This window comes from Triturus cristatus, chromosome 1_2, assembly GCF_964204655.1.
Source record: "Triturus cristatus chromosome 1_2, aTriCri1.1, whole genome shotgun sequence".
NCBI classification, from domain to species: domain Eukaryota; kingdom Metazoa; phylum Chordata; class Amphibia; order Caudata; family Salamandridae; genus Triturus; species Triturus cristatus.
In genome coordinates this window covers 521,982,894-522,010,385 of record NC_140580.1, presented here as the reverse complement: position 1 = coordinate 522,010,385, position 27,492 = coordinate 521,982,894, and the positions used below count along the sequence as shown (strand labels likewise).

The following is a 27,492-nucleotide window of genomic DNA, read 5'->3' as shown; positions in this document are numbered from 1 at the left end:
TTGTCAACTATACTGATTCCCACCCACCATTACATGGTAAATAGAAAGAGGCTGAGGTGGAAAGAGGATTTAAGACAACCACTTTTTCACATTCGTTCTTCTCAACAAGAGGACAGTAAGTGAAATGTGCCTGCTCCAGTACCTAGTGACAGGTTTAAAATTTCTATTAAGACAGCTATTCCGAGCTGAACCACTGTTCACAGAATAGTGTTAGCTAGGCAGATGTATTAACTGTGGATGAAGCACGACAGATGGAAAGAAGACAACATTAAAATATGAATTATGCTACAGTTTTTACATAAGACATTAAAACATGAATTATACTGCATTGTTTGCATAATTTTACTGGTCTGATGTGCCTGCTGGTCCACTGGCCGGAGGACGTGTGTCTTATAAAGTATGAGGAGTGCGGCAGACGCTCTCAATTGACTTGCAAGTGCATTCCAATAGAGAGGGTTCCTGAGCAGGTTGGAATGAGGTTATGGTGGACTGAGAATAACTAGTAAATAGAAGAGTATATAGATAGAAATTTTGAGGCAGCCAAATTGAAGACTTATCACACTGCCTTGATGGGTTTGGAGTTTGTAATGTTTACTATGGCAGACAAGAAACTTGCTCTGTGCTGGTAATACAAAAATGGAGTATGTGTCTGTGGAGGTGCAAAAGCATTCAGGTCGCAAAATGATTTTTCTTCTGAAGGGGTAGAAGGAATATTGCATGACTCCAACAAAGGATACAGCCCTGCTTGCACATTAGAAATGTGTTAATGAGGCAGGTGGCTGTCCAGATGAGATGTTCAATGTGAATCTTTTGAAGACCTGATGGCCATAGTGCTAAGTAGAAAGCAAACCTCAAAATGCACAATAGATTTAAATCTCGATTCATTGAAGGGGGTTGGAAAATCGCGTGGTGGGAGAAACAGTCAGCTGCTTTGCGGTTTAGCAGAGGATGTACGAAAGTAGCCCACCTCGGTTAAAAAAAAAAAATTAAGTTGCCAATAAGAGCAGGTGAAAAAAATCCAGTGACCATGCCCATGACAAATGACTGCCAGACAGTCTATATTAAGTGTGAGGTGGAAAGATGGGAAGGTGAAACTTATTTTGCATCTTATGTTGGTGATGGAAAATGCTGATAAAGATGGTATTGCATGACAGAAGGCAGTGGTGGGAAACATCAGAAGAATCAGGATAGAGATGGCCATTTGTTGGAGAGCGCAGAACAGAAAAAAACAGACACAGAATTAAAACCTGTTCAGCTGGGCTACTGGTTCCTGAGGAAGCAAGAACAGCTACCAAGGTGGGATCTTTCATGGTGTCAAATACTGTAGAGAGTTCAAGGAGAACAAGCATTGGCATAGCCAATAGGTCTTGCCTTTGGGACCTAATAAGTATTTAGCCATGTAGCACATTATCCTAAGTCCTACAACATCTTCTGTCAACAAAGCTGTCTGTAGAAAACAGGAGAGAGACAGAATGAAAGAGGGGGGCTGAATGAGTGGGAGAAGAAGAAATCTGGAGCTGTTTCAGGTCAAGACTGAGGAACATCGGAAGAGCTGCATGTTATTCAAGTGGTTGGATCACTATGAAGGGTTGTTTTGCCATTGTACTCTTTTGCTTTTTCGCATCATCATCTGAAGTACAGAATAATTGATTTGTTTGTTCTGCAACTGTTTGGTATGGAAGAAAGAGTCAACTTTCATTTCCAGTAAAGACTGGTTTTTAATGTGTCAGTTTAGGCACAACACTTTAAAACAATCTGCCTCGGCAAAAGGTGATTTGCTCAGTTTTTGACTATCCAACCTGCCGACTGGGGGTGCATCTGACTGCCAACTTGATCTCCTGCAGGATTTGTTCTGCCCTCAAGATGTCAAAGTGTTTGTGACTCATCTACCTCACTTGACAGAGTTCTGGCCAAGATGCCTGCCTGAGAGTGGAAGAGCTGCCTGAAGTGAGAAAAACATCCACAAAAAGAGACACCAGAATTTACAGGGACACTTGCCCACAGCCCCCTGGAGACTGCGAATGATGCATGAGTAAAGGAAAGAACTGGTGGTTGAGCTGATCTAGTGGTCCAGGGAAGAATGGCGATGATCTAAAAATTGCTAGTGATCAACACCAGTGTGGAAACTTCAGCATAATTGCTCTAATGGACCAACAAAGGAACCGTTGAGCTTCCACCATTTCCCCGTCCTACACCACAGCCTTCCTACCAATTGCACATTGGTGGGTATCACACTTGGGGGTGTAGACCTTCCCCAAGATGGACTTCCTGGGGTGTCCAGGCATCCTGGGATTTTGAAAGAGTTTCAAAGTGTTGAAAGTCTAATGCTTGTGGGAGCCCCGAACAAGAGGTGTCGGATTTCGTTCTTGTGTATGCAGGCTGGAAGAAACACCTGGCTGCCGAGTTTTCGCTCAGCAGGGGAGGTTTCCACACCTTCTCCTCTTTATACACCTTCTACTTGAACTCTTCAAGACAGTTGTGTTTGTGCGATCAACCTTGGATGACAATGATAGTACCTTGTTTTATATTTTATATTCCTATTAATCAAGCATTCTTTGAGGATTCTACTAACTGACCAGCAGCTGTTGATAGTACCCTTTTAATGGACGTTTTGATCAACCTCAGAAGGATGAAGGGTTGAGTTATCTCTGCCCAAATGAAAACCTGTGATCTTATAATTATTTCTGTAAGGAGATGCACTAGTAGCTTTCAACATTAAGAATCCCTGCCCTCTATTTGTTCTTGCTTTGAGTCTTGCCATATCAGAATCCCAGCCACTTCATACATCACAACATGGCTGTGCTTGCAATAAGCAGCCAGAGCCAAGGGACGGTTGGAGTATAAACATATTACTAAGGTGATGAAATGTACACCTAAAGAATGCTGATTTCTTCTGTCCATGGGGGTTGTAAATGTCATGCAGATGTGTTTATTGGATGAGACAGTGTGCCGGTGTTATTTTTTAATCATGGGAGAATCCCCTCAAACTTCAGCTGAAAATAGGTGGTTCTCGTGGCAATCCAGCTTTAAGTCTCTGCAGGCAGAGGGCAGTGCCAGTGGTGGAAGAGAGGGCAGTGCCAGTGGTGGAAGAGGGGGCAGTGCCAGTGGCGGAAGGGGGCAGTGCTAATGGAGGAAGTTGAAGATTACTAAAGAAATAATATAGGATCCTGCACTTTTATTGTTTTTACAATGTAAGCACTGCAGCCAAATAAGTGCATTTTTACAACATGGCCATGACACCCCCTTACCTTCAGTGACATCTAGGCCCTCTAAATAATAAGCTGGACATGTATGCATGCAAAAAGTTCAGGAACAGTCTTTGCTCATTTTGTGAAGGAGGGATTAGCAAATGCATTACCCGATTGATTGTTAACATAAAAACACATCTAGCATGATAAGGCATCTATTTTTTCTTCCCCGTTCAACTCTTGAAAGAGTCTAAAGGTTCTTTATTTATGGTAAAAGGGGGATGATGGAGTAAGAAGTGTTCGGTAAAATTTTCTTGCGAACAAGATTTTTTCTAGTGTGATGCACCAAGTGATATCTTTTCATTGGCCTTCCAACTAAATGTTGTCCAAGGAAGGTAATGTTGACTTGCAGCACGCTTATTCACATACACTGTATGGTTTACCAACGACTAGTGGGCTGCTCAAGAAGCTTTATCGAGGCCTTCAAAACAGGGTGCACATTCCATGTGACAATGGTCACAGGTGTTCCGCATGGTAAAACGCATACAGAAACGTGACAGTTACTCAATGTTGTAGTACCTCAGAGATTTAAAGATTTTGTTCTTTATTAGTGTTTTCATGATAAGGTTCTTTTTTATATGGGAAAAGAAGATGTAATAACATATTTTGTAAATGAAGTAGCGTCCTAGTAGGTAATTAGTCCAGTAGCCAGTAGGATAGATTATGTAGGTGCACATTATTGGTCTCCGTTTCCCTACTTTCACTGGCCGTGCATATTCACTTATGTTATGGTTTAAATGTATTTACGATGCCAGTTCTAAACATGTGCTGTGAGATATGGCCCGTGGCTGCTGACTAGCTCTGTCTGTTCCGAATGCCACTGCTGGGAGTTGACGACGGGAGCGCTTGGGGCGGGGACGCAGCACCGTGGGCTCCTGTATTTTCTTGTAATAAACTACAAATATGATCTTCACTTGCCTTGGATGAACTTGTTCACTACCGTTACACAGATTACTTGAAAATGTCCCCTTAAACAAAACCTCTTCCCAGGATATAAAAAAAAAAACAAACACCTTCCAAATGTGGTCCTAGTTGCTTAATTCTGACATGTCATACTTTACAACCCCCCCACCCCCTCTACCCAGACGGCAACGACGCAACTAGACATGGACAATACGGAATTATGATAAATATTACTAAGCATTCTATTTATAACGGACGTTGTGCACTGATAGTCACCACCAGGAAAAGCCTAGAGAGTCACGCACTTTCGCAATCCGTGTGTCACGGTGCACCACGAGGTGCTGACGAAAGAAGAAACGGAAACACCAGATGCATCCTTGAAAGAGAAACTGCCCGGGGAGTTCACGTTTCGTGGAAAAGCGAGACCCTCTTATTACAAGTCTGACGTCAGTAAGAGACGCCTCTCCACCCATAAAAGCCAGACTAGCAGCTACGTCAACACGTTCCCTTGTAGAAAATCATGTTCTAGTATGGCTACATGGTGTTTGTTTTTGTTACAGACGAGAGTGTGCATTCACTGCCCTCTAGATGAATTGGTTAACACGTAATAGGAAGTACTTCATACATGTAACACCGTTACCCACAATGGAACATGGAATTTAAATCCAATGGAGCATCCCACACTCGAGAGCAGCTCACGTTCTGCCCCCTCAACCCCAATCAGCATACTTTTCATCATAAAGTCATGCATCCTCGAACAAAAAGTATAGACCATTAGGTTTTCCTGGTATCGAAGTCGTGGGAACCAGCATTTATTTTCATCATCCAACTTGGCTCAGTGGGGAGAGAAGAGAAATACAGAAAAACAAGCGCGACCACATAGGAATGTCAGGAATGCAGCTAGCATCCGGCCGCGCTGCTGCTCGCTCCCGAGCTCCCTAGGCCAGGGGAGAGAGAAGGCGGGACATGCACCCGCCTTTGGCCAATTGCGTGGTGTCTTTCTTAGAAAGACGCACGCAAAGACCAATAGCGTGTGAGCAACAAAAAAAACCCCCAAAAAACGCACAAGCGTGTGGTCTGAGTTGGAAGTGCTTTCTAGAAGCCTCGCAGAGCGCTGGCTCAGGCGAGACCTAAAAAGGATGGAAGAGAGGGGAACATGGTGTGCAAAGCTGTAAACTTAGATACGAGTGTGAGATCAGTTTTTGTAACGTGGCAAGCACAGATGTCACATTATAGGGGATTGAGTACGGTGTGAGGTAAGGGTCTGAATAAGGTAACTGAAAATTAGATGTTTTCTGTAGAAAAAGGGCAGTAGCGGGATGGAGAGGTCGACAGAGTAGTGGTGTGACCACTGAAGCACATTGTGGTTTACTACCCCAGGAGTAGCAAGAGGTTAACGAGTGAGGAAAGGCAGGTCACAACTCTGGCGGACCCGCAATGGTTTAAATGACTGCGATCCAAAAAGGTCAACAAGGGGTTACAACCTTAAGTAAGAGGGTGACATTCACAGGTGAGAGGAAAGATGATAATTTGGACTGGAGTAAAGAACAGGTTTAGTGCGGGAGTGTACAATTGGGTTGGGGCAAGAGTGATCTTGTCTATGTTGAATGATATTTTAGCAATAAAAGGCAGAATAGTTAACGGATTGATGCACATCAAGGGGTACAGTGGGGCAAGAGAGAGAGAAAGCAGATAATCGTGCAGAGAGCAGCAATGAAAGGAGGCCATGGTAACAAAAATGATTTGACACAATCAAGATCAGATTGAAGGGCAGTTTACAGTTTTCCAAGTATGTGTGATAAATGGATCAACTTAGAAAGGTGATCCCTGTTATGTGAAGAATGATGGATGATGGATAAATTATTTGGCGTATTTGACAAAAGAAAAATGAGGAAACAATTTTCAGTGACAGATGCGGTTTATGATGCAATAATATTTATATTATGCAACTTCCTGAATGGCTTGTATTAGCCACCTTGTCATGCTTATTAGAGGGCAAAGATTTGTAATATGTGTGATGGTGCGCCTCTACACTCCATTTGACATTAATCCAATTATGCTTAAATTGCAAGAGTATATTTTTCAATTTACTTAATGCCAAAACGGTACGACCACAATCCTGTTATGTTGATTAAGTAGATGTATGCCATTTCAAAAAAGGTTATCTAGTAAAATGGGATCTAGTTTTTGACAGATCCTTTACAATAACGCAACAAAATCAAATGTATTTATATTTAAGAGGGAATGTGTTGCGGCAAAATCTGCAGAGTATTTGTACATCTGCACACACCTAAATCCTTAGATCATCCACACTTCAAAAAGACACCTTTTGGGCACTCCACGGTGTGTGCGCAGTGTACCTTTTGTTATTGTCTGTTCTTATGTTGCACTGTATTGGAAGAAACTACTTGTTGTCACTGTAAGTGTGTTTTCCTATGTTGACACCTGCAAGATTAAGGTATTCTTACGTCTACTACTAAATGTTTGAATTGGATTATTACCATAAACGTTTAAATACCACCTGTTGCAGGCATTTATTTTGCAATATTTTTGTACCTCCCTCACTTCCTATTTCACCATGTTAATTTATTGGTTTGACAAATAAACATGCGTTTTATTTTTGTTTTTAGAAATAGACCCTCTTCTGCATCTTAAGTAACATGCATTGCGACCCCAATTGTAGCTTTTCAATGTGCCATGGGTGATATCGGACGTAAGATGCATCAACAATGTAAGCAGTTGTGATAATAGGTTTCCTACAAGGGATGTCACAAGACGAGCACATCAAGATCTTGACAAATATCGTAAATTGATTGTATTAAAATACATGTAGAATTCCTTAGACACAGTCTCAATAACCGCTACTGTGCAGTACTCACCCTCACATGCTGTAGGTAGAGAGACAGATCTCTTATAAAGGATTTTATCAACCTTTCCTGCATCCGGAAATTCTTCTCAGTTTCTTCAAATGCTTCGTCTTTTATCTGTTGTACAGAATGAACGCATTACGCAAGCTTTGTGAGTTTGCCCCTTCAAATGGCAGCACAATTAATTGTCATAGAAGATCAAATAAGTGATTATTTACCTAAACAATGCATTGAAACAGAATATACTTAAAACTGGTTGCGTCTTATTTACAGTGGAACAGGCAAGCATATTCTAGGGCATTTCTCTTACTATCGGTCAGGTAAGACAGCAAAGGTTACAATGGCGGTGGCAAGTTCTATACGCCAAATCATTAGCGCCCTCTGCTGACATGTGTTGACTGCCTCTCCTTAAGATAAGTGTGAAACACTGTATCATATAGGATGCCCAGGAGTATTCCACTGATGTGAATCAAGTAGACACTTTGTATGCTTCACTGTGTTTCTTTAAAACAACATTGAGAAGAGTAATTTAGCTGGGTGGAAGCGAAGCAGACCTAGGGTGATATTCAGCGAATGGAGAGTTCTATGGACCAAGATTAGCAAGAACTGGTAAAGACAATAGGCTTGACTTTTTATTAGGGGAAGTGTAGGGTAATAGCTGAGAGACTGTGTTGCCCAACTTGTTCTAGAACGAAAATTCACAAAGCATCATCTTGGGCTACAAAAATATGTATGCCAGTATTAGGGCCCATCTGTTGTACACGCTGCATTAGAGATGAACTACAAACCTCAAAGAAAGTATTGTGAAATGGGACCCCAAAAAAAGATTTAGTTTTAAGTGGTAAACTTAAAGGCATACACAGTAAAAGATTGTACAGCAGACACTTTGACAGCATTTCCACTCCATAAGTGTCGAAATGTTTTTAAGATTTACATTTTTGTGGAATATAAATGTTGATTAAAAAGCAATCTAATAATTGATCCAATGCGGTAATACAGAATTAACATGAATTGAGTTAAAACAAGTTTAAAATAATGCACAGGTGTGTGTTTTATTGACGTATTTTAGTCAGTCTAGATTTCTATGAAAACTCCATTTTAAATTCACACGGATACTGTTCTGATGGTGCACTGTCATCACACCCTGTCTCTTCCCCCTCCCAACCCGTTCCTCTGTGCATTTGCCCTTCTATAGCTCTGCACAGCATAGACTAGATGATGCAATGGATTTTTCCTGAATGTGCTTGTATTGTGAACGAACCTGCTGGTGCAAGTGCCCAAGGTCCTTCTGCTGTAGTTCTGTTGCTGGGTTAGCACTGTTTCACTTGTGTATATTCCACTGTTTAGAAATGTTGCATATTAGTTGAACTTCCGATGGTGCTGATGATGCTTTTTTTTTTTAGAAAGTGAGATAGCGTTATAGGCCTTAAGATGATGATTCATAATCTGATTTGACCAATACGTGTTATTTTTTTAGTTACGCCACGATGAGATTGCAAATTCTCTCATTTGCTATGCAAGAATTGTGTAAAAGAAACCCTTAAGTGTTAAAGGGTGAGTCAGATGACTTTCCTTTTCTACCAGGGATGCTGTCCATTTCTCATATGATTTTACAGTTTATTGAACACTTAAAATAATTCTGATTTCTGACAATGCACTTTGCATTTGAGCCTTCCTTGCATTTTTACATTTAATCTGTATTTGCTTATTGATAAGATTTTGCATTAATACCCTTTAACTTTTCGCTCATCTAGGATTCAGTTATGGAGTTGTCCCAGTTACTTATTTCCTACTTCGCTAAACTAACAGAGGGCTTGATGCTGAGGGGAGTGCCTTTAGCAGAAGATCAAACCTGGAGCGCAATCGCCAGAGATAACATTTGCGTGATCTGAATTTGGGGGCGTCTTAAATTTTGGGGTAAACAACAGCCAAGGTGCATGCAGCTTTACTTTGTCAGCAAGACAATTTCTAAATGCAACACAGCAAGGTAAACAAAGGAATGTGTAACGACAATGACCTAATGGTATTATATCGGTAAAAAAAAAAACTGCCATAAACCAAAGATTAAAAAACCATCGAGTCAGCAAAGTAAAGCACACAGTGACTTTATTATCAACTACACCTCATGCTACATCTGCAGTCTAATAAAAGAACACTTTTTGATCATCAGCAGTGAGAATAAAAATGGGACAATGTACACATCCACAAAATGGCATGGCTTTGATAGACAGACTATCCAAGCAATGGTAAATCATAGAAAACACACAAAGGCCAAAGGTCGAAGGGGGTGGTCAAAAGCCTCTTACTGGGACTGACTACTTTTTTAAAGAATGGATGTGGTCCCCCAGAGAGCTAAAAACATCTGTTGACAGACATAACAATTGTACTTAACAGATGGGCCATTAGAATACCTTGGGGAGGGTGGGGCGGGGGACACCTGTACTGCGTGTCACAGGCTTACATCCTGATGGGAGGAATTCAGTCTTTCACTATTCGAAGGATAATATGCATCATATAATTAAAAAAGACAGTTTGGAAGAATTACGTAATAAAGAGACCAGTCAAGAGTAAAGTTAATTATCTGTGAAATGGGCTTCAATAGGTTAATTCTTGTCTTGGAACAATTCCTATGATAATGAGTTTGAGTTTGAAAGTACTTTTAGAGCGCACGTATACCAGCGGTTTCTTGGCGCTATAGCTAACGGGGACTGAGGTTATAAGCAGGGAGGGCAGAGGGAGCATTTATTCAAAGGACTTTGTGAATAAGTGGGTTTTTAGGCATTTGAGGAATTGTGGGTAGAGGGTGATGGAGCGAAGTTCAAGGGGAAGGGAATTCCAGAGGGTGGGGGCAAGGATAGCAAATTTGGATCCCCCCAGCTTCTTTTTCCGGAAGCGTGGGATGGTGAGGAGGAACTGGGAGGAGGAACGTAGAGCCCTAGTGGGGACGTATGAAACAATCTCAGAGGAGATGAAGGCTGGCGCCAAACCCGATCGGGCCAGAAAAGTGATAGATGCGAGCTTGAATTGAATTCTAGCTCGCACAGGGAGCCAATGAAGTGATTTCAGAAGTGGGGTAGAATGGTGAAATTTAGGGAGATTGAAAACCAGGCGAGCCGCCTGGTTTTGTATCTGTTGTAGGCGACGCAGACTGTATGCAGGGATACCGGCATACAGGGCGTTCCCATAGTCCAGGCGGGACACCACCATGGCCAAGATGATGAGTTTGAGGGCAGAGAAAGTGAAGAAGCGGGACACCCTGCGTATAGTACGCAGTGAGAGGAAGGAGGAAGATACCACAGAGCTAACCTGGGAGTGAAGGGTGAGTTGAGAATTAAGTTTTATGCCTAAAGTTTTAACTGAGGAGGAGGGAACAGGAGAAGAACCAAGAGAGGGGGGCCAAAAAAGAGGGGACCAGGGACTGGATGAACCACCCGTCAACACCAGCTCGGTTTTATCAGGGTTGAGTTTAAGGTGGTTGTGGTTCATCCAGTCCCTGATATGAAGCATGACAGTTTGGAAATTAAGAACAGCAGAGGGAGAAGAAAGATTGAAGACCAGCTGGAGGTCATCCGCATAATTAAATACGGCGACCTCCATCTGTTGAAGAGAAAAAATCAGAGGGGCAATGTACAAATTAAACAAGAGGGGAGAGAGAGAGGAACCTTGGGGGACCCCGCACTGAACTTTCCGGATGTCCGCTGTGAAGTCACCCAGGCGGACAGCCTGGGTGCGGTTGCTCAGGAAGGAGGATAACCAGACCAGGGCACTTAAATGCAATGATTAAAAAGCATTTACTACACATAAGTCAACATATTTCTTAACTTCAAGAGGTAAAACTATTAAGCACTGTACCCGCGTTGTAACATTCATGCTCTCTTTTTTTAGGTCTTGTGACCTGCGTTGCACTGCGCAGCAATGCTCGCGCAGGTCGCCAGACCTTTAGTAGGTGAAAAACCTGGAAATCAAGCTGACCTAGGAATCGCACACGCTAGTGCGCGTGCGTTTCCTTTCAGCTCCCCCATTGGCCTTTGCGTGCGTCTTATTCTAAAAGACTGCACGCAATTGGCCCGAGGAGCCTTCATAGCTCCTCCCATGGCCTATTGGTGTCTATTACGCACACCAAGCGCGTAATAGACACCAATAGGCAGTGGGAGGAGCTATGATCGTGCACAAACACAAGCATGACGCGCGAGCCAATTGTTTTTCTTTACTTTTGGTATAAGCGCGGCACCCGCGCTTTACTTTTGATGTTATAAGTAAAGCGCAGGTGCCGCGATTATACCAAAGGTAAAGAAATAGAAAAAAAGATCTATTTCTTTACTTTTGGTATAATGGCGGCGCCCGCGCTTTACTTTTAATGTTATAGGTAAAGTGCGGGTGCCGCGATAATACCAAAAGTAAAGGAATAGAAATTTCTTTACTTTTGGTATAATCGCGGCACCCGCGCTTTACTTGTAACATTAAAAGTAAAGCGCGGGTGCCGCGATTATACCACAGGTAAAGAAATAGATAATTTTTTTCTATTTCTTTGCTTTTGGTATAATCGTGGCACTCACGCTTTACTTTTAATGGTATAAGTTAAGCGCGGGTGCCGCGATTATACCAAAAGTAAAGGAATAGAAAAAAACATCTATTTCTTTACTTTTGGTATAATCGCAGCACCCGCGCTTTACTTATAACATTAAAAGTAAAGAGCGGGTGCTGCAATTATACCAAAGTTAAAGCATTTGCAATGCAATAAGTATCGCATTACTGAAAGTTTGAGCTATTGGCTTTGCAAATAATTATGCAACACCAATAACTCAAACTTTTAGTAATGCGAGACCTATTGCATTGTAAATGCTTGTTTTTTTTAACCAATCAGCAGTGATTAAAGGAGGTATAGATTACATATGCAAGAGTTCACTTCACCAGTATGGCAGATACCATTTTCTAACTTAATTATGTCATACTGGTGTCATTTTCATTCGATTTTATACTGTCATATCTGCTTGTGTTATAATTTGCTGTATGTTGTAGAAGCCTAATTATATATTTTTTTTAATCTCAAATGCTAATAAACTAAACTGAAACTTTGAACATGCACTTTTTGAGGATGTAACATCATCTGCAGCACCATGTATGTACCACCTGTTGGTCAACTAGACCCCTGTGTAATTGTAAGTAGAAACTTGCATGCTGAAACAAGGCTGTGGAGCTGCACTGAGCCCAGACCCAACATGTAGGGGCTCGACTATGCAAATGAGCTCAAATTTCTGTCTATTCCAGGAAATTTAAAAGATTGTTGGGAACTTTGGAGCAAGGGAAACGTGACAGAATCTAGGTTTTTCTTTTGCAATACTATCCAGTGGGCTGAGAAACAGATAACACGAGCTGCAAGCTGGTGCCAAGAAGCTGAAACACTTGGTATATTTAGTATTTGGCATAAAGATCATATTTTTATTCAGTCATATGTGTGTTTCATTACCTGAGGGGCGAAGCCCGTGAGATGCTTTAGGTGGCTGCTGACCCGGTTAGACTTTTTGATGATGGAATGAATGTTAAGCTTGGAGATTTTATCAATTAGTGTGTCTTCATCCCCTTTGCGATACTTTAAAACTAGGAAAAGAAAACATTATGTGAAAAGATACATTGGTAATTTGATACAAGGTCAGACAGAAATGTATCTGTGCATCTGAAGCAGACTTTACAAGCACTCTCGTACTGACCCACATTTGAGATTGTGCAGCTTCAGCCCTCTCAAAGAATAAGGTGCAGTGTTCGACAGTCAAATTGCATCTACCTTAGTACAGAACAGAAGGCAGCACTCTGGCCTGTGTTTTAAAAACCCTCTTTCTACTGGCCCTCATATAAGGATGGGAAGTCTGCCCAGGATTTAGAAGAAAATGCATTTCTGTATATGTAAATTCAGATAGCACCCCTTTCAAGCAGAAAACCCAGTGCAGAGGAGAAAACGGGCCCCGTCTGGCTTACCTAGGTCCTTCCGCCGTTTGTACTCGTTGATGTTGACATTGATCTCTTTCACAACAAGAACAGCTTCGGTCAGTGCAGCTTTGTCAAGATGAGACTCTGGTGTTGCATTAAGAAGCTCCATAAGAAGCAGCGGGTACCGCATAACCCTCTGGACGGGCTTGATGAGGAAGGATCCCAGATTAATGTAGTTTGTACCACCCCTGCAGGAGAGAAGATTGATCAATAAACAAGTAAAACAATCAAGGTAGCCACTGCAGCAGGTCCCACAGATCATCCAAATATATGCAACAATGTGTGTGTGTGTGTGTGTGTGGCGGGGGCGAATGGCTGCCTCAGCTAATTTCTGGGCATTGGTGCAGTGCGCCAGAGAACTCTATTTTAAGCCATACCAGGCAGAAGGAGTATGTATCACCTGGATGTGGAAATGGTGCTAATGATTACCAAGTCCCCTAAACAGACCAGGTTAAGTGCCATAGGTAAGAGAGTGTGTGCCGGATGACCTAGTGATATTGTGACACTCCAGTGACTAGACGTTGGAGAGAAGACTCGCCCCGGTGAAGGTCCGCTGTGCTTCTCTACCCTTCACATGCTATCTACCTTCCTTGACAGTCAGTAGTCTGGCCAAGGTACCTCACTGTAGAGTAATCATTCTCAAGCAAACATGATTTGAACACAGAAGTAGCAGTGCAGTAGACAAGGAACCATTGCTTTCATACTGTAACTGCGGTTTCCATCACCCAGAAGCAGCCTCTACGCTTTACTGCGTCACAAAATATCTCAGAGCATGGCCATTATCTACATCACTAGTTAGATACGCAAGGCACTTTTCAAAAAGTGCAATCTGGATTACACCTACAGAACAAGACAACTGTGTTCCTGCAAACAGAAACAGGAGTCCAAGCACACCGAGCAGGGCACTAAAACACTGTGCCCTACGTGTGTTTGTTTTGCGCACCTGTAGTAGGACCTATTGTACATCGACCACTCTCTTATGCAGTAAAGCGACGCTGGATTCAAATATTTTGGCTGCTTTAAAAGTTTTGAAACCACTTCAAAATCTTACTGCTACTGATGGCTCAGAACCCACTGCCAAGAGTGCAGACCTACCTACCCTTCCTTTGAGTCGTACTATGGTTCCTACTGTGGCAACAATGACTAGTTTGTGTTCTAATTTCCTGATATTTTTTTTGACAAGTGGAATGACAGATAAGATTATGACTACTTACCACTCACGGTACATACTCCTGGATTAAACGAGACATGGCATAAAAAAGAAAGAAATAAGGATTTGATTAGAAGAATTTGAGAGTAGCAGGTTACAAGTCACATACATAGAAACACAACTGTGAATGAACTGTTTAGCTCACAAAATGTATATACTTCTAAAAATGTGCAATGCAAGCTTTGGTCTGGAGAACCTTTAAGATGTTAAACAACTGAGCATGTAGCCTCTTGTGGACTTTTATTTTAGACCAGAGCCTAAAGAATGGCAACATATTGCGAGTTATGGAAGTGCCATTAGCCATCCACCTTTACCTGCTGGTAACCGCACAACTTCTCAATGGCAGTACGTGGTTGGTGCAATATTCACCTACTATACTGCTCACAAGGATGTGTCTTCTAGCAAGAAGTTTTTAACCTGAAGGATTTCTCAGATCGGAGGTAATGTCAGGGGCTGCAGTAACTAATTCCCGAAGTGCAAGTGTTGTCATGAGGGAGCCTGGATACTATAAACATGAAAAACTGCAACGCTCCTAGAAGCGGTTACCAAACCTGCAACGGGATCACCATTAATGAATGTGGTCTCACTGGATGATGAAGACAAGAAATAGAGGGCCTGTCCCTTGGCCACGTGATTTTAATCAGCTTATGGGAAGGATATAGATGATATATATATATATACACACACACACACACACACGCACACACGCACACACACACTTTCTCAGCATACATACATTGATCTAGCAAGACTTAACTGCACCTCATAACTGATTTCCCCAACTGACTGAGGAGACGACTGGAGGACAACCGCGCCCTTGGGTGCTTGCAAGTGCTAGAGGTGAAACCCAATGATGGAGCATGCCACACTAGGGTGAGTGAGGATTCATCGTCCAATGCGACCATATGCATTAATGGTAATTCCAATATGTCTGGCTACCAACTGCAGGTGTTTTGTACTTTTTGTAAGATATGGTTTGAGCAGGGAGGGCGTACGACAATCCATATAATTCCCCTACATGCTGAACAACCGGGATGCTTTACTATATGTTTATGAATCATGGTTTTGCTTTGTCCCCAAAATTACAATTAACACAAGGAGGCATGCTTGCTGATGATATGACAGAGGAAGTGCATTTCACTTGAGAATAGATGCCATCCTCAAGGTGCTACTGTGGAGAACTAATAATTTCTTAACAGAGCTAAAAAAAAAACACGAAAAAAGCACTGGATCCTGGACAGCATAAATAGTTAAGGTTTTTAAGCAAACTATTGACTTCCTTTCCTTTCTATGATTTCTAAAGATGAACAAAACAAGAAAGCTTAGAAACTTCCCTTCAGAACATTCAGTTCACAAAGACAGAAGACTTGCAGATCAGATACTGCTGGTTAAAACTTTGAGCCCTTTCAGCTATGATAAGAAACCAAGTAAAGCAGCTGGGTGCAAGCAGCTCCACAATCATGCTCTGAAGTACAACACATTAGCAGGGAGTCTTTGTGCACTGTAGGTCTGGAGGACAAGAAGATTCTTGTATTCATTTTAGTCAATATTTATCAAACGTTTTTGCAACAGTCACAATCTTAAATACTTTAGTGAATCAATCCTCTGTGTCTATGAAATTATGTGTAGGAGTCATGTGAACAAATTTACAAATGATAGAAGTAATTCCACATGTATGACGAATAAGGTGATATGCTAAAAGGGATTCTTTTTTTAAATACTGCACTATAACACATGCCAGATGGAGGCGGCAATCTTCCATTTGAAGGTGGAGTTTAAATGTTCCTTAACATGCCATTCTAGGCACGTTATGTGCAAGGTAAACAACACAAGCAAGAAACTGATATAGTACGAAGGATTGAAAATTGGGCAAGTGTCAGTTGGTAAATCATGCTCTGGAGACGGAAATTAAATAGGATATTTGAAAGTTTAGTTCAAACGGACTTACAGATTACCAACTGACCAAATCGCAATGTTTATGAAATGCTGCTGTGAGTTCCTTAAATGTGGTCATCCCAAAACAGATCCTGTTTCCCAACTAAGAAAGGCAATTCACTCGCTTCTTTTCAGAGCCAACTTCACTTTTAATCTACTGACTGCATTATATAGGTGTAATCATGAAATACAAAATAAGGGTAGGCCAATCAATAAGAAACTTGTAAACTCTTGAACAAAATGCAAGTCTCAAGGACTGGAGATTCTCAGGACTTTAAACATCCCACACTGCCTTACCCTAGCGCCTGTGGAATACTCTTCCATTACGTATTTGAAAGGGTAAATCATTGCTCTCTTTCTAAATAGGATTTGAAAACAAGGCTATTTCATTAGATTAGTAGATCTATTCTTGCCGCAATCAATATGCCACACAATTATCCTTTGTTGACACTGGCAACTAGACACTTCATTCCAATACATGTGTGGTAGAAATGAATAAGAAAAATTAATCCAATACAAAGGTCACTGCTGAAGTCTTGGAAGCGTTTGTACACTGGCCAAATAGTCAAAGCTGGAAGAAAATGTTTTCAGCGGTGTGTGCTAGAATGCAAGTAGTCGTCAAAACACCAGCACAAAGGAAGAAAGACTATCAGTGGCTTTGCTAGACCACAGCTTCAAGTAACAATGTGATCCGTAGAATTTAACAAGTAATCTACATACGGCTTTTAGACTTAAACACAGAGAATGATGATACTGGTGATGTACCCCAAGCACACCTGCCCACATCAGGTTAAAGCAGTGTCAATTTGCCCGACAGTGCCGCTCCTTGAAGGATTCTTGAAGGGATGAAACAATAAGAATTGCGCACCTTGCAGTGGTTCGCACTTCAAACTGCTAAGGAGAGACCTTGGAGGACTACCATGATCCGAAAGCAAATACCAGCAGTAAACGATTTGTAACTAGATCAATTGTGGAAGCATCCATTAGGGTAACATGTGGAAAAACACATTTGATAAAGTGTATGAAACATTCGCTTATCTCCTGTCTGGCTTTACAAAACTATTGGAGTACGATTAAGGATCAATTAAGTACTACAAATAGCTCAGAAGTGACATTATCTAATTCTAATACTAATGCATCACTTGGCAGATGGAACTGTGCACAGCTTAGCTTTGTTTTTATCAGTAGTTAGTACTGCAAGACTACAGATCTTACAGAGATTACAGAGCATTCACAATTCAGCTGCTGGCCACGTCCTAGCTCTCAACTGTTGCACCTCCATTGTCCCACCTATGCTGCAATGGCTTCCTGAGACCATGTGTAATTATTTTCTTTAATGCAAACTTAAATCTTAAATTAATTTTTGACATCTAAAGACCGCCCGGAACTGCGATCTTTTTCTATTTTGGCAACAAAATAATGGAATATATTGCCAATTGCTCTTGCCACACAATGAAATTATCATCTTTCCATAAAACAGTCTAAAATCATAAGTAAATAATTTTGGGTGTTTTTTCCATGAGGAAATGAGATCTGGAGCCAGAAAGATGCAGGTCAGTTTGGGGTGGATTCCTGTTACTGCCACGGGTTCCCAAAGAACAGGTACCTGCAGTGAGTAAGGTGAAGCTGGAGTAAAAGTTACAATAGCAACACACTGGGAAGTCATTGTTGGCACGTGCGAGCTGAGCAGGGCTCATCGCAGACCCACCACAAGAAATAGAGATTCAAGTGGTGACAGGGGGCGCCCAGTCTGGTAGGTGCATTGTGCTTAACTTTCCTACAGGCAAGGAGGCAATATGCAAGTAAACTTGGAGTTATGGGGGGGGAAGGGTGTTCGTGGTAAGGGAGACCTCACAAGAAAACAAAACATTTAATAAATGTGGGTTTCAGTACCGTTTAGACATTAGCATTAAAACATAATATGAAATGTTTGATTTTTACAGCAACTGCTGCTACAGTTTTTGTCATTTAGTAGGGCTGTATATATATTAGGTGTTATTAAAAAATAACTTGGTATTCAATGTATGGACCTTAAAGAACAGCAGGGGACAAAGTGGCCCTGACACGATTCCAACTTGTGACCTGCAAGTCCGACCAAATGCCAGCAACAAGTTCTTAACGGAGTCAAGTGCAAAACGTTGTTTCCAAAAAAGTTAATGGAAAATGAATGGAATTTAAGAACGGGATTTGTCACAGCTTTTTAAAGCATTTTTACACTATTAAAACTGAACAGCTCTAAAACGTTTGCACTACACAGAATATATTTTTGTACAGTATTAGGATGAAGCTATTTATTTTCTAGAGAGGGCAGGAAATCAAGCGACTGTAGCCCAGTAGGCGCAAGGCCAAAGACTGTACACCCGATAGAGCAAGCCCTGACGCAAGGGTGTGTCTGAAGTATAGGTAATCAGAACATAATGCGCAGTTTTTAGATGCAAAATACAAACTTACAAGACTATAATCAGATTGCCTTTCAGCGCTTCCATCTGTCATCCGCCTAATGTGAGCTGACTTGGAGGATTCCCTTTTAGATTATTGGGTGTTTCATATTTTTAAAAAAGTATAAACTTGTGAACCTTTTAAAATGGTGCAGAGAAAAAGCCAGATGGGAACCAGAGTTATAAGGTAATAAGTGCTTCAGAGATGCGCCTTGCGCTATCTTTTCTTTCCCAAAATGGGAAGAGGCCAGCAGATACCTTGCTAAAGTGAAGCCTAAGCAGAACGAGAAGACACCTGTGGGGCTGGAAGAGATACCTGGAACTGCTTCAGGTGACTCAAGTGAAATGACAGAGGCTTGCATCCATGAGGGAAAAAAACTGCTCGTTAGTAAATGTGTGCTGCTTGCGAAGCTTCTTTAGGTACTGTATGGCTAAAATGGCTAAAGAACATCTACGCCGTGAAGCAGTGCGTACAGAATAGCCTAAGCCCACATCTCCAGCCAACAGTGATGAGACACCATAGATGGGCTACACGTAGCAGAAGTGAAGACGTTTAAGAGCCTTTTAAAGTTTTTGGTTTTTTTGGGCTGGGGCAAACTTAGTTGTATATCACCAAAGCACTATAGGTGAACAACTGCACTTTCAGCTTAACGTAATTCACAGGGATACTGAACTGCCAGGAAATGTACAATTTCTGATTTTCCACCAGTAGTGGATAGCAGTCACAAACTGGATTCTGCTTTCGTCCTGAATGTCAGGGCCTTGCACCACACAGCAGTTCTACAGCTCACTCCTAGTGCACAGCAATCTTGCGCTGTGTGAGACTGTGCTTCGTCCTGTTTTAAAGGATTCTCTTGTCTGTGAGGCATCTCAGCTTTAATACATCCCCTTTCTATCTTACAATGTCCCTCCCACATTGCTATTATTTAATCTTCTGTGTTTCGTTTAAAAGCCTTCGAGATTTTAAAAGATAACATACAGAGACCAAGAATGACAAGCATTGGCATAGCCAATAGGTCTCGCCTTTGGGACCTTATAAGTGTTTAGCCATGCAACAGTTGCATAACTAAATACTTATAAGGTCCCAAAAGCGAGACCTATTGGCTATGCACAGCGGCCGTGCGGCCGCAAAAGTGAAAGTAATGGCGGAAAAGCGCGGCGCCCGCGCACATGCACTGTAGCTCTAGGCTGGCCTGGTAGCACTTTTTGGAGCCCTCTCAATAAGTCTTGCCAGACCAGCGCATGCGCTGGGTCAGGCGAGACCTAAAAAACAAAGGATGGGGATTAAACATTAGGGTAAGTCTAACAGCGCGGATACAAGAGAAAAAGGAGAAAAGAACAAGCAAGGAAAAGCAGAAAACTGTTGCCATGAAATCATGCTCATACTTCAAGATCTCGAGGTACTCCAGGATGTGCTTCTGGATTTTGTCATCTTTTTCGTACGCCTCGAGCAAAGCTATTGCTTCCTCGTGGTTCTGGCAGTACTCTTTGTAGACGTCCTCCAGCTCGGCCCTGTGGTTCAGGAAAACTGAGCCTGCAAAATAAGGCAAAATGTGTGCTGTCAAGTCACCAAGACTCCAAAGAATCAGATTTTCAAACGTGCAACCAGTGAATATTTCCCACCAGCACAAGCCTATACAATCACCCCAGCATGTCAATCGAGCGGGGTCCAGGCTTTAGAGACTGCATACTCCCAAGTGTCGGACTGACAGGCACCTAAACGCCTCCAAAGTGACATCACTGGAGAGTAGTTTATGCATGAAGAGGTCATACTCTACAATGACAGCATCAGACGTGTACTTATGACATAACTGCAGGGGTCATTGTGGTAGAAAACACATCCTCTCATTTGAGTGCATGGGATGGGCATCTGCCTATGCAAACTGACATCACTAGTGAGGAGTCAACGCAATAGAGAGCAAAGCCGTGTGCCTGGGTCTTTGCAATGGTATCACTGAGGAGGAGTCCATGCATCGGAGACTGCATCCTCTGCACGGACAGCCCGGGGAGGGCTGAGAGGGGTACATCCCCATTGACTGCTCGGATTAGTCATTCGCAGTAAGGTCAGTGCAGAAGAGCCCATCCTAATAAAGCCTATTACCCCAGGTATAGTGACACAAAACATCACACACCATCAAAATACCCTTTTACAGATAATAATTTCGCTGCAACCCATAATATGAAGAAAACGTTACCTCAACTCAATTATTAATTCTTACCTACAGAGTCGGATGCTTCAAAGGCACTTAAAAGCATCTTGGAGACAGTCAACACAGCTTGTATATTTCCAAACAGTCCTTCAAAATCAATATTATGTGCCTGAAAGAGATAAGTTAGGCATTTCAGAATGGACGGCCAGCTCCCTCTAGTTATATGACTCACAGAACACTACATTAAGATTCACTACAAGACTACAGAATACAAGAGGTAACTGCGATGAAAGTTAGGGCACAATAATCGTAAGTACGCAAGCCACTGAAACAGGCTCACATACAGGCGATCGGCAGCAAGCCCAGTTAAGTCATATGAAAAGCAGGTCTTTTTAAAGGTCTTAGATGATGAAAGTAACACCACACAAGGGATCACAGTCTTAACAAATACATACATGACCGCAAATACATAAGGAGAAGTCTTCTGCAGGACATGGTACACTGCTTGTTTAGAGATACCCTTTCCCTTTTTTTAGCCCAGCAGGTTTGTTTTTGCATACCAGTCTGGTACTTTAAAAATGCCATCTGCTAATCCTAGGTAGATGCCTATGACTCCTACTGCACACAAGGAAAGTTTAAATTTACCTTGCAAGACTTTACGATTGGCCATGCATTAAAAACTATTTCTGAGTAGAACACCAAGCCAGATTATTTGCGTCAGCACGCTACATGACAAGTAGGAAACGATAAAGACAGCACTTTTTCACACAAAATTTGTGACAGAGAGGGTAATGAGCCAAGGGGGCAGTTAGATTAGGTTTTGCAGATAATGCAACACCTGGAATGTAAAAGGTCTCCTACAATGTGGTCAGTCCAAAAATGTAAGAACGACGACCAGTCATTTAAGGCAATCTGCACCAACAGCAAAGCATCAAATGTGTGCAAAGTTCTCCGGAGCGCTCCAAATATATACCGCCACTGTTAAGCGATCATCTAAGACTAACTCTGTCTCAACAACAAATGCCATGGGCAATGCTGGGAACAAAGTGATGTATGTCGTACAGCAAACTGCTGCTTACCAGTTATATCACTCATTTAAGATCATCGCTCGGAACTTCTTCTCGCTCTCAAAAAGAACTAATTGAAGTCATCTTTCTCTGTCAAGAGCCCCAGCAGTGTTTTGATATTTCCTTAGCAACAGCAATAACAGTGAGCTCCACTCCCTTGGAAGACATCCAAGAGGTTCAGGTGAAGGAGGCTGCTCCTCCGGTAAACCAGCTCATGGGTCTTAAAGATTTGAGGGAGTAGACCTTTGTGAGCTGGGTCAGGAAAGAGCAGCCAATCAATCTCTTACATGATAGATATGTCGTACCTGGGAGAGCAGCCAATCAATCTCTTGCATGATAGATATGTCGTACCTGGGTGAGCAGCCAATCAATCTCTTGCATGATAGATATGTTGTACCTGGGAGAGCAGAGCAGCCAATCAATCTCTTGAATGGTAGATATGTCGTACCTGGGAGTGCTGCAAGGGGACCATGATCTGTTCCACACACATTTCTAAATCTCGCACATAATCTTTCTCCGTCTGAATTAGCTCCTCGAGGATCTTCGACCTCTTCTCCAGCATCCTCTGCTCCGGGTTCTCCGTGGCAGCAGAAGCTGATGGGCACTCCGGAGACTCTGGCTGCGAGGAGAGGGTCATTTCTGAAACGAAATACAAAAGAAAGGGTAAGTCCTGGGCTCAGATAATGCAACAGCAGCACTCCAGGCTTGGTTTAATACCAGGATACACTGTGTACACTATTTCACTCCATGCGGATGGGACAGCAGTAGACAGAGGTGCATTTACTTAGGTGACAGCCAGAGAATCCAACCACTACCAGACTCAAAAGATGTTTTACTTAATTTACTTGCTGTGAATTTTCTCATAATACACAAAACAGCTTTGCTTTGTCATATACTGCGATTCTGCTATTGACAACAATGCACACAACAGCAAAGAGCTCTTCATCGTGAAGGAACTCTCCAACCCCAACTCCAACTCCGCCATCCCGCCATCACAGGACCTCTACGACTTCCTAGCCACCTTCTTCCACCACAAGATCGCAGACATCCATGGCAGCTTCAGCAACAAGGCCTCCCCGACCGACACAGACACCTCAGACCCACCGCCTCCCAGCCACATCAGCATCGACCCCCTGCTTTCCTGGACCCACATCAACGACGAAGACACCATCAAAACCATGAACACCATCCACTCCGGTTCACCATCTGACCCCTGCCTGCACCACATCTTGAACAAAGCAAGCTCCAACATCGCACCCCATCTCCGCAAAATCATCAACAGCTCCTTCGAGACCACCCCTTCCCGGAGAGCTGGAAGCACGCCGAGATAAACGCCCTACTCAAGAAACCCAAAGCTGACCCCAAGGACCTCAAGAACTTCCGGCCCATCTCCCTCCTCCCTTTCCCGGCGAAAGTCATTGAGAAGATAGTCAGGCAACTGACCTACTTCCTCGAAAAGAACAACATCCTGGACCCTTCCCAATCCAGCTTCCGCAGCAACCACAGCACCGAAACAGCCCTCCTTGCCGCAACAGACGACATCAGAGTCATGATGGACAACGGAGAAACTGTGGCCCTCATCCTCCTGGACCTCTCAGCCGCCTTCGACACCGTCTGCCACCACAACCTCCGCACACGCCTCCACAACGTAGGGATCCACGACAAAGCACTGGACTGGACCACCTCCTTCCTCACCGGCAGAACCCAGAACGTCCGCCTCCCCCCATTCCGCTCTAATGACACCAAGATAATCTGCGGCGTACCCCAAGGATCGTCCCTCAGCCCGACACTCTTCAACATCTACATGGCACCGCTCGCCAACAACGCCAGATAGCACGACCTCAACATCGTCTCATAGGCTGACGACACCCAGCTGATCCTCTCCCTCACCAAGGCCCCCACCACTGCCAAATCCAACCTCCACGAAGGAATGAAGGCCATCGCCGAATGGATGACGATCAGCCGCCTGAAACTGAACTCTGACAAGACGGAGGTCCTCATCATCGAATCCAGCCCCTCCGCCGGGGACGACTCTTGGTGGCTGGCCGCACTGGGAGCTGCACCGACGCCCACTAACCACACACGCAACCTGGGAGTCATCCTGGACTCCGCACTGTCAATGACCCAGCAAGTGAACGCTGTCTCCTCCTCCTACTTCAACACCCTCAGCGTGCTCCGCAAGATCTACAGATGGATCCCCACCGGTACCAGAAGACTGGACTACGGCAACGCTCTCTACGCAGGAACATCAGCGAAACTCCAGAAACGACTACAACTCATACAGAACGCCTCTGCACGCCTCATTCTCGACATCCCCCACCACAGCCATATCACAGGCCACCTGAAAGACCTTCACTGGCTCCCCGCCAACAAGAGGATCACCTTCAAGCTCCTCACCCACGCCCACAAAGCCCTCCACAACACCGGACCAGCGTACCTCAACGAACGACTCACCTTCTACACCCCGTACCGCCAGCTTCGCTCCGCTGACCTCGCCACCGTTCCCCGCATCCGTCGAGCGAACGCCAGCGGCAGATCGTTCTCCGACCTCGCCGCAAAAACCTGGAACACCCTCCCCATTCGCCTACGACAGACCCAGGACCTGCTGACCTTCAGGAGACTCCTCAAGACCTGGCTGTTCGAGCAGTAGCAGCAACCCCGCCCCCCCCCCCCCCCCGAGCCTTGAGACCCTCACGGGTGAGTTGTGCGCTCTACAAATGTACTGATTGATTGATTGCTTGTGATTTGAAGCAGTTCTATATTTCAGCTTCATATTTGAGCAAGGAAATAGTTTTCTTCAGCTGACGGTTTCACCTGCCTGATCTCTTCCTAGATGATCATCAAGTGGGGGGAAATAAGTTCTCTGCAAACAATTGAAACCAGTTTAAATAGCTCTATAACCACCGGTTATGTACCCTACATTGAACATTCCAGACATTTTTTAATGTATAAGATTAAATACTTCAAGTTTTACCACCATTTGGCGGTTGGGACACTAGAAATCATTCCTCTCCGGGTGGAGCCATCTTTCCAATGTGGAATTTCATGGTTGATGTTCAGGTTTCTACAGTGAAAGGCTGACACCATCACCTCTTGAGATGTATAGTAAATAGGAACAAGCAATAACTCTGTAGACACTCACGCAAGATGCACAAGTGCCAACTTGAATAGATGGCAGTGCCCAGGTCCTGTGTCCCTTCTGTAATGCACACTGGCAGCAAATACCTTCTGGAGCAAGTGACACCACTATAAACACTTACTGCAAGGTCTCTCGCTCCGCGCCACAATATCTTTCAAGCCTACAGCGCATGGAGCAAGGCCCCAGGGCCCGGAGGGGTTATTTATTCACAGCCACTCTCAAGGACAAGCCTGCTCTTCCTCTCCTTATTTTTAGACGGAGCCTAGCTGCAGCGTTTGCGGTGCTCGCTCTGCGAGGCATGCATTAGTCGAGTATACTGTGGAAGCCCTGCCTTCTCTCCGCCCATTTTGTTGATTGGCTGGTGTCATTGTCCTTGGTAAATACTGGCTTCCGATTGATAATGAGGCTTGTTAGTCCCTCCCTGTTACCGCCCTGTCGCCATTTGTTACCTCCCATGAGGGCTGGATCTTCCTTGTGGTGTTACACGGTCTCCTTCATAAGTCGGTAAGCATATTATTTTTTTTGCAGGGCGGTCTGCTTTCACTTTAGCGGCCGCACTTGTTTATTTAATTAATTTTCCATGCGGGCCAAAGGGAGTGTTTCTACTCCCTAATCTAACAAGCATTTGCAATGCAATAGGTCTCTCATTTACGCAAGTTTGAGCTATTGACATTGCAAATAACAATGCCTTTCATTTTTGTTTTTAAAACATAAATAAAAGGTATTGTCATTTACGCTACCAAAAGCTTAAACTAGCGTAAATGCGAGACCTATTGCATTGCAAATGCTTGTTCCTAGTAGTACTGAGAACTGTAAGTGGAAACGTGAAACCTATCTGCAAACCAAATGCTGAGTGTTTACGATAAACTGCTGTTTAATTCCATGCTGAAAGGAGAGTCCCTGTAACAGAGAAATACCCTGGGCTTAATTCCAGTATCCATTTAAACAATTAAAAGAGTCGTGGGAAACTGAGTTTATAAAACCTTCTAGAATTAAGTCAGTAATGGGAGTCAATAAACGTTATAAAATGCAAGATAAGATTAAAAGGCAACGGAATGGAACTCCTTAACAAAACTGCAACATTAACAAAAGAGCAGACCAAGGCACAGTACAGAAAAAAATTAAATAAGCTTCTAGTAAATACCATGAAGGGTAAATTACAGAATGGAAAAGTAATACATAAAGAATAATCAACGTAAGTAACAGGTTACAAGACAGTGAGAGTTTCCTAAAGGAGGAACCTAATGTGTTGGCTTAAACACGGTATGAACAAGCAATATGAGCATGAGAAAGCAATAGGTTTGACAGCCCCGCTAGACTTCTGAAAAAATCAATTTTTCTGTTGTCCAAAAGCATTATTAAACCCTGCTATGATCCAAAACAATTAAAGAAGCGTCTTCTTAGTGTATACAATGCATGGGAGAAATAAAGAATTCAATGTGTGATAACAGAGTGTACCTTTTTAGATGTAAAATAGTGCCTCGTGCATTAAAACGGAGGCAGAAGGGTGCACTCAAAAACCCAACAAAAAGGAGAGACCAAAACACTCCCGTCGAGTAAATCAAGATGTGAGTAACAATATTTCAAGCCAATGGCTGAAGAATTCTGAGCCAAAGAAGCCGAACTCAACCAAAGTCCCTTCGGATATGTATAGAGTACAATATGTTTGCCATGAGTGGCTCGAGTAACATTACACATCAAATTTAATAAAACTATGTAGTCAGTAAACAGTCACCTTGCTCGACTGTACACTCAATAGGTCCAGGGGTGAGGGCAAGTCCATATAAAGAAGATAGCATAAATCTCAGTTAAACTGGCAACGACTGTAACTTGTACGGAGAATGACCGTATTGTGGCAAAATCACGTATAGCTCACTGAGCTTTCAGCTTACTAGTTGCTACTATTGAAGTAATGCTGCAAAGTAAACGATCCTAACTGTAAAAAAAAATAAAAAAATAATTATAACCATATAATGTGAATTAGTTAAAATAGGATTACTTTAAATATTTGTTCGTTGTTAATTATAGCCTTTTGAGACAATCTAAATATAGAACTTTGAAAAATGTACCTTCATGGTGACTGTGGTACCCTTTGGTCTTGATTTTTTCTCAACAGGTTTGGAACTGCCTGGTCTTTTATGCTAAACCACAAACAGCTCCTTTATAACGGAGTTTGTCAACCTCGATGTTTTGAATCCTTTATGGGCGAGCTTCTCTGCGCTAATATGATGCGGCACCAACGTCACAGGCAGTTTGAACGTCTTCCCTGAAATGCAAGAATGAAACTCTCTCTATGCTAACTGTGTGGACGGCAGGGTGTGTACTACGAAGAAGCGACATCAAGTACTAAAAGTACCAGAATTACCATGAAAGTCATTTGTTTACACTCAGTTTCCTCTACTCGGGTGCTTAATTTGAGCTGTGCTTGCAGGTGGAGCCCACCCGGCACTCATTTTCAGGGCCCTGCACTTATTTTTCCTTATCATGCTTGTACCCAGAGCAAAAGAAAAAAAAACACAAAAAGGGGGAAAGAAAGAGAAAGACGCAAAA

General features: G+C 42.9%; 1 protein-coding gene across 4 annotated transcripts in view; it reads right to left on the bottom strand.

Moving 5' to 3' along the window:
- Nucleotides 1-27,492, bottom strand: part of DNMBP (dynamin binding protein) — a 483,425-nt gene that overhangs the window by 23,923 nt on the left and 432,010 nt on the right. For all 4 annotated transcript variants that reach the window (XM_085606286.1, XM_085606284.1, XM_085606291.1 and 1 more), the window contains 7 exons: nt 22,252-22,442; nt 20,806-20,905; nt 19,973-20,120; nt 14,218-14,235; nt 12,992-13,191; nt 12,486-12,616; nt 7,031-7,135 (listed from right to left, as the gene is read on the bottom strand). In XM_085606286.1, the coding sequence (XP_085462412.1) occupies nt 7,031-7,135; nt 12,486-12,616; nt 12,992-13,191; nt 14,218-14,235; nt 19,973-20,120; nt 20,806-20,905; nt 22,252-22,442 (893 nt within the window). The remainder of the gene's footprint in view (nt 1-7,030; nt 7,136-12,485; nt 12,617-12,991; nt 13,192-14,217; nt 14,236-19,972; nt 20,121-20,805; nt 20,906-22,251; nt 22,443-27,492) is intronic.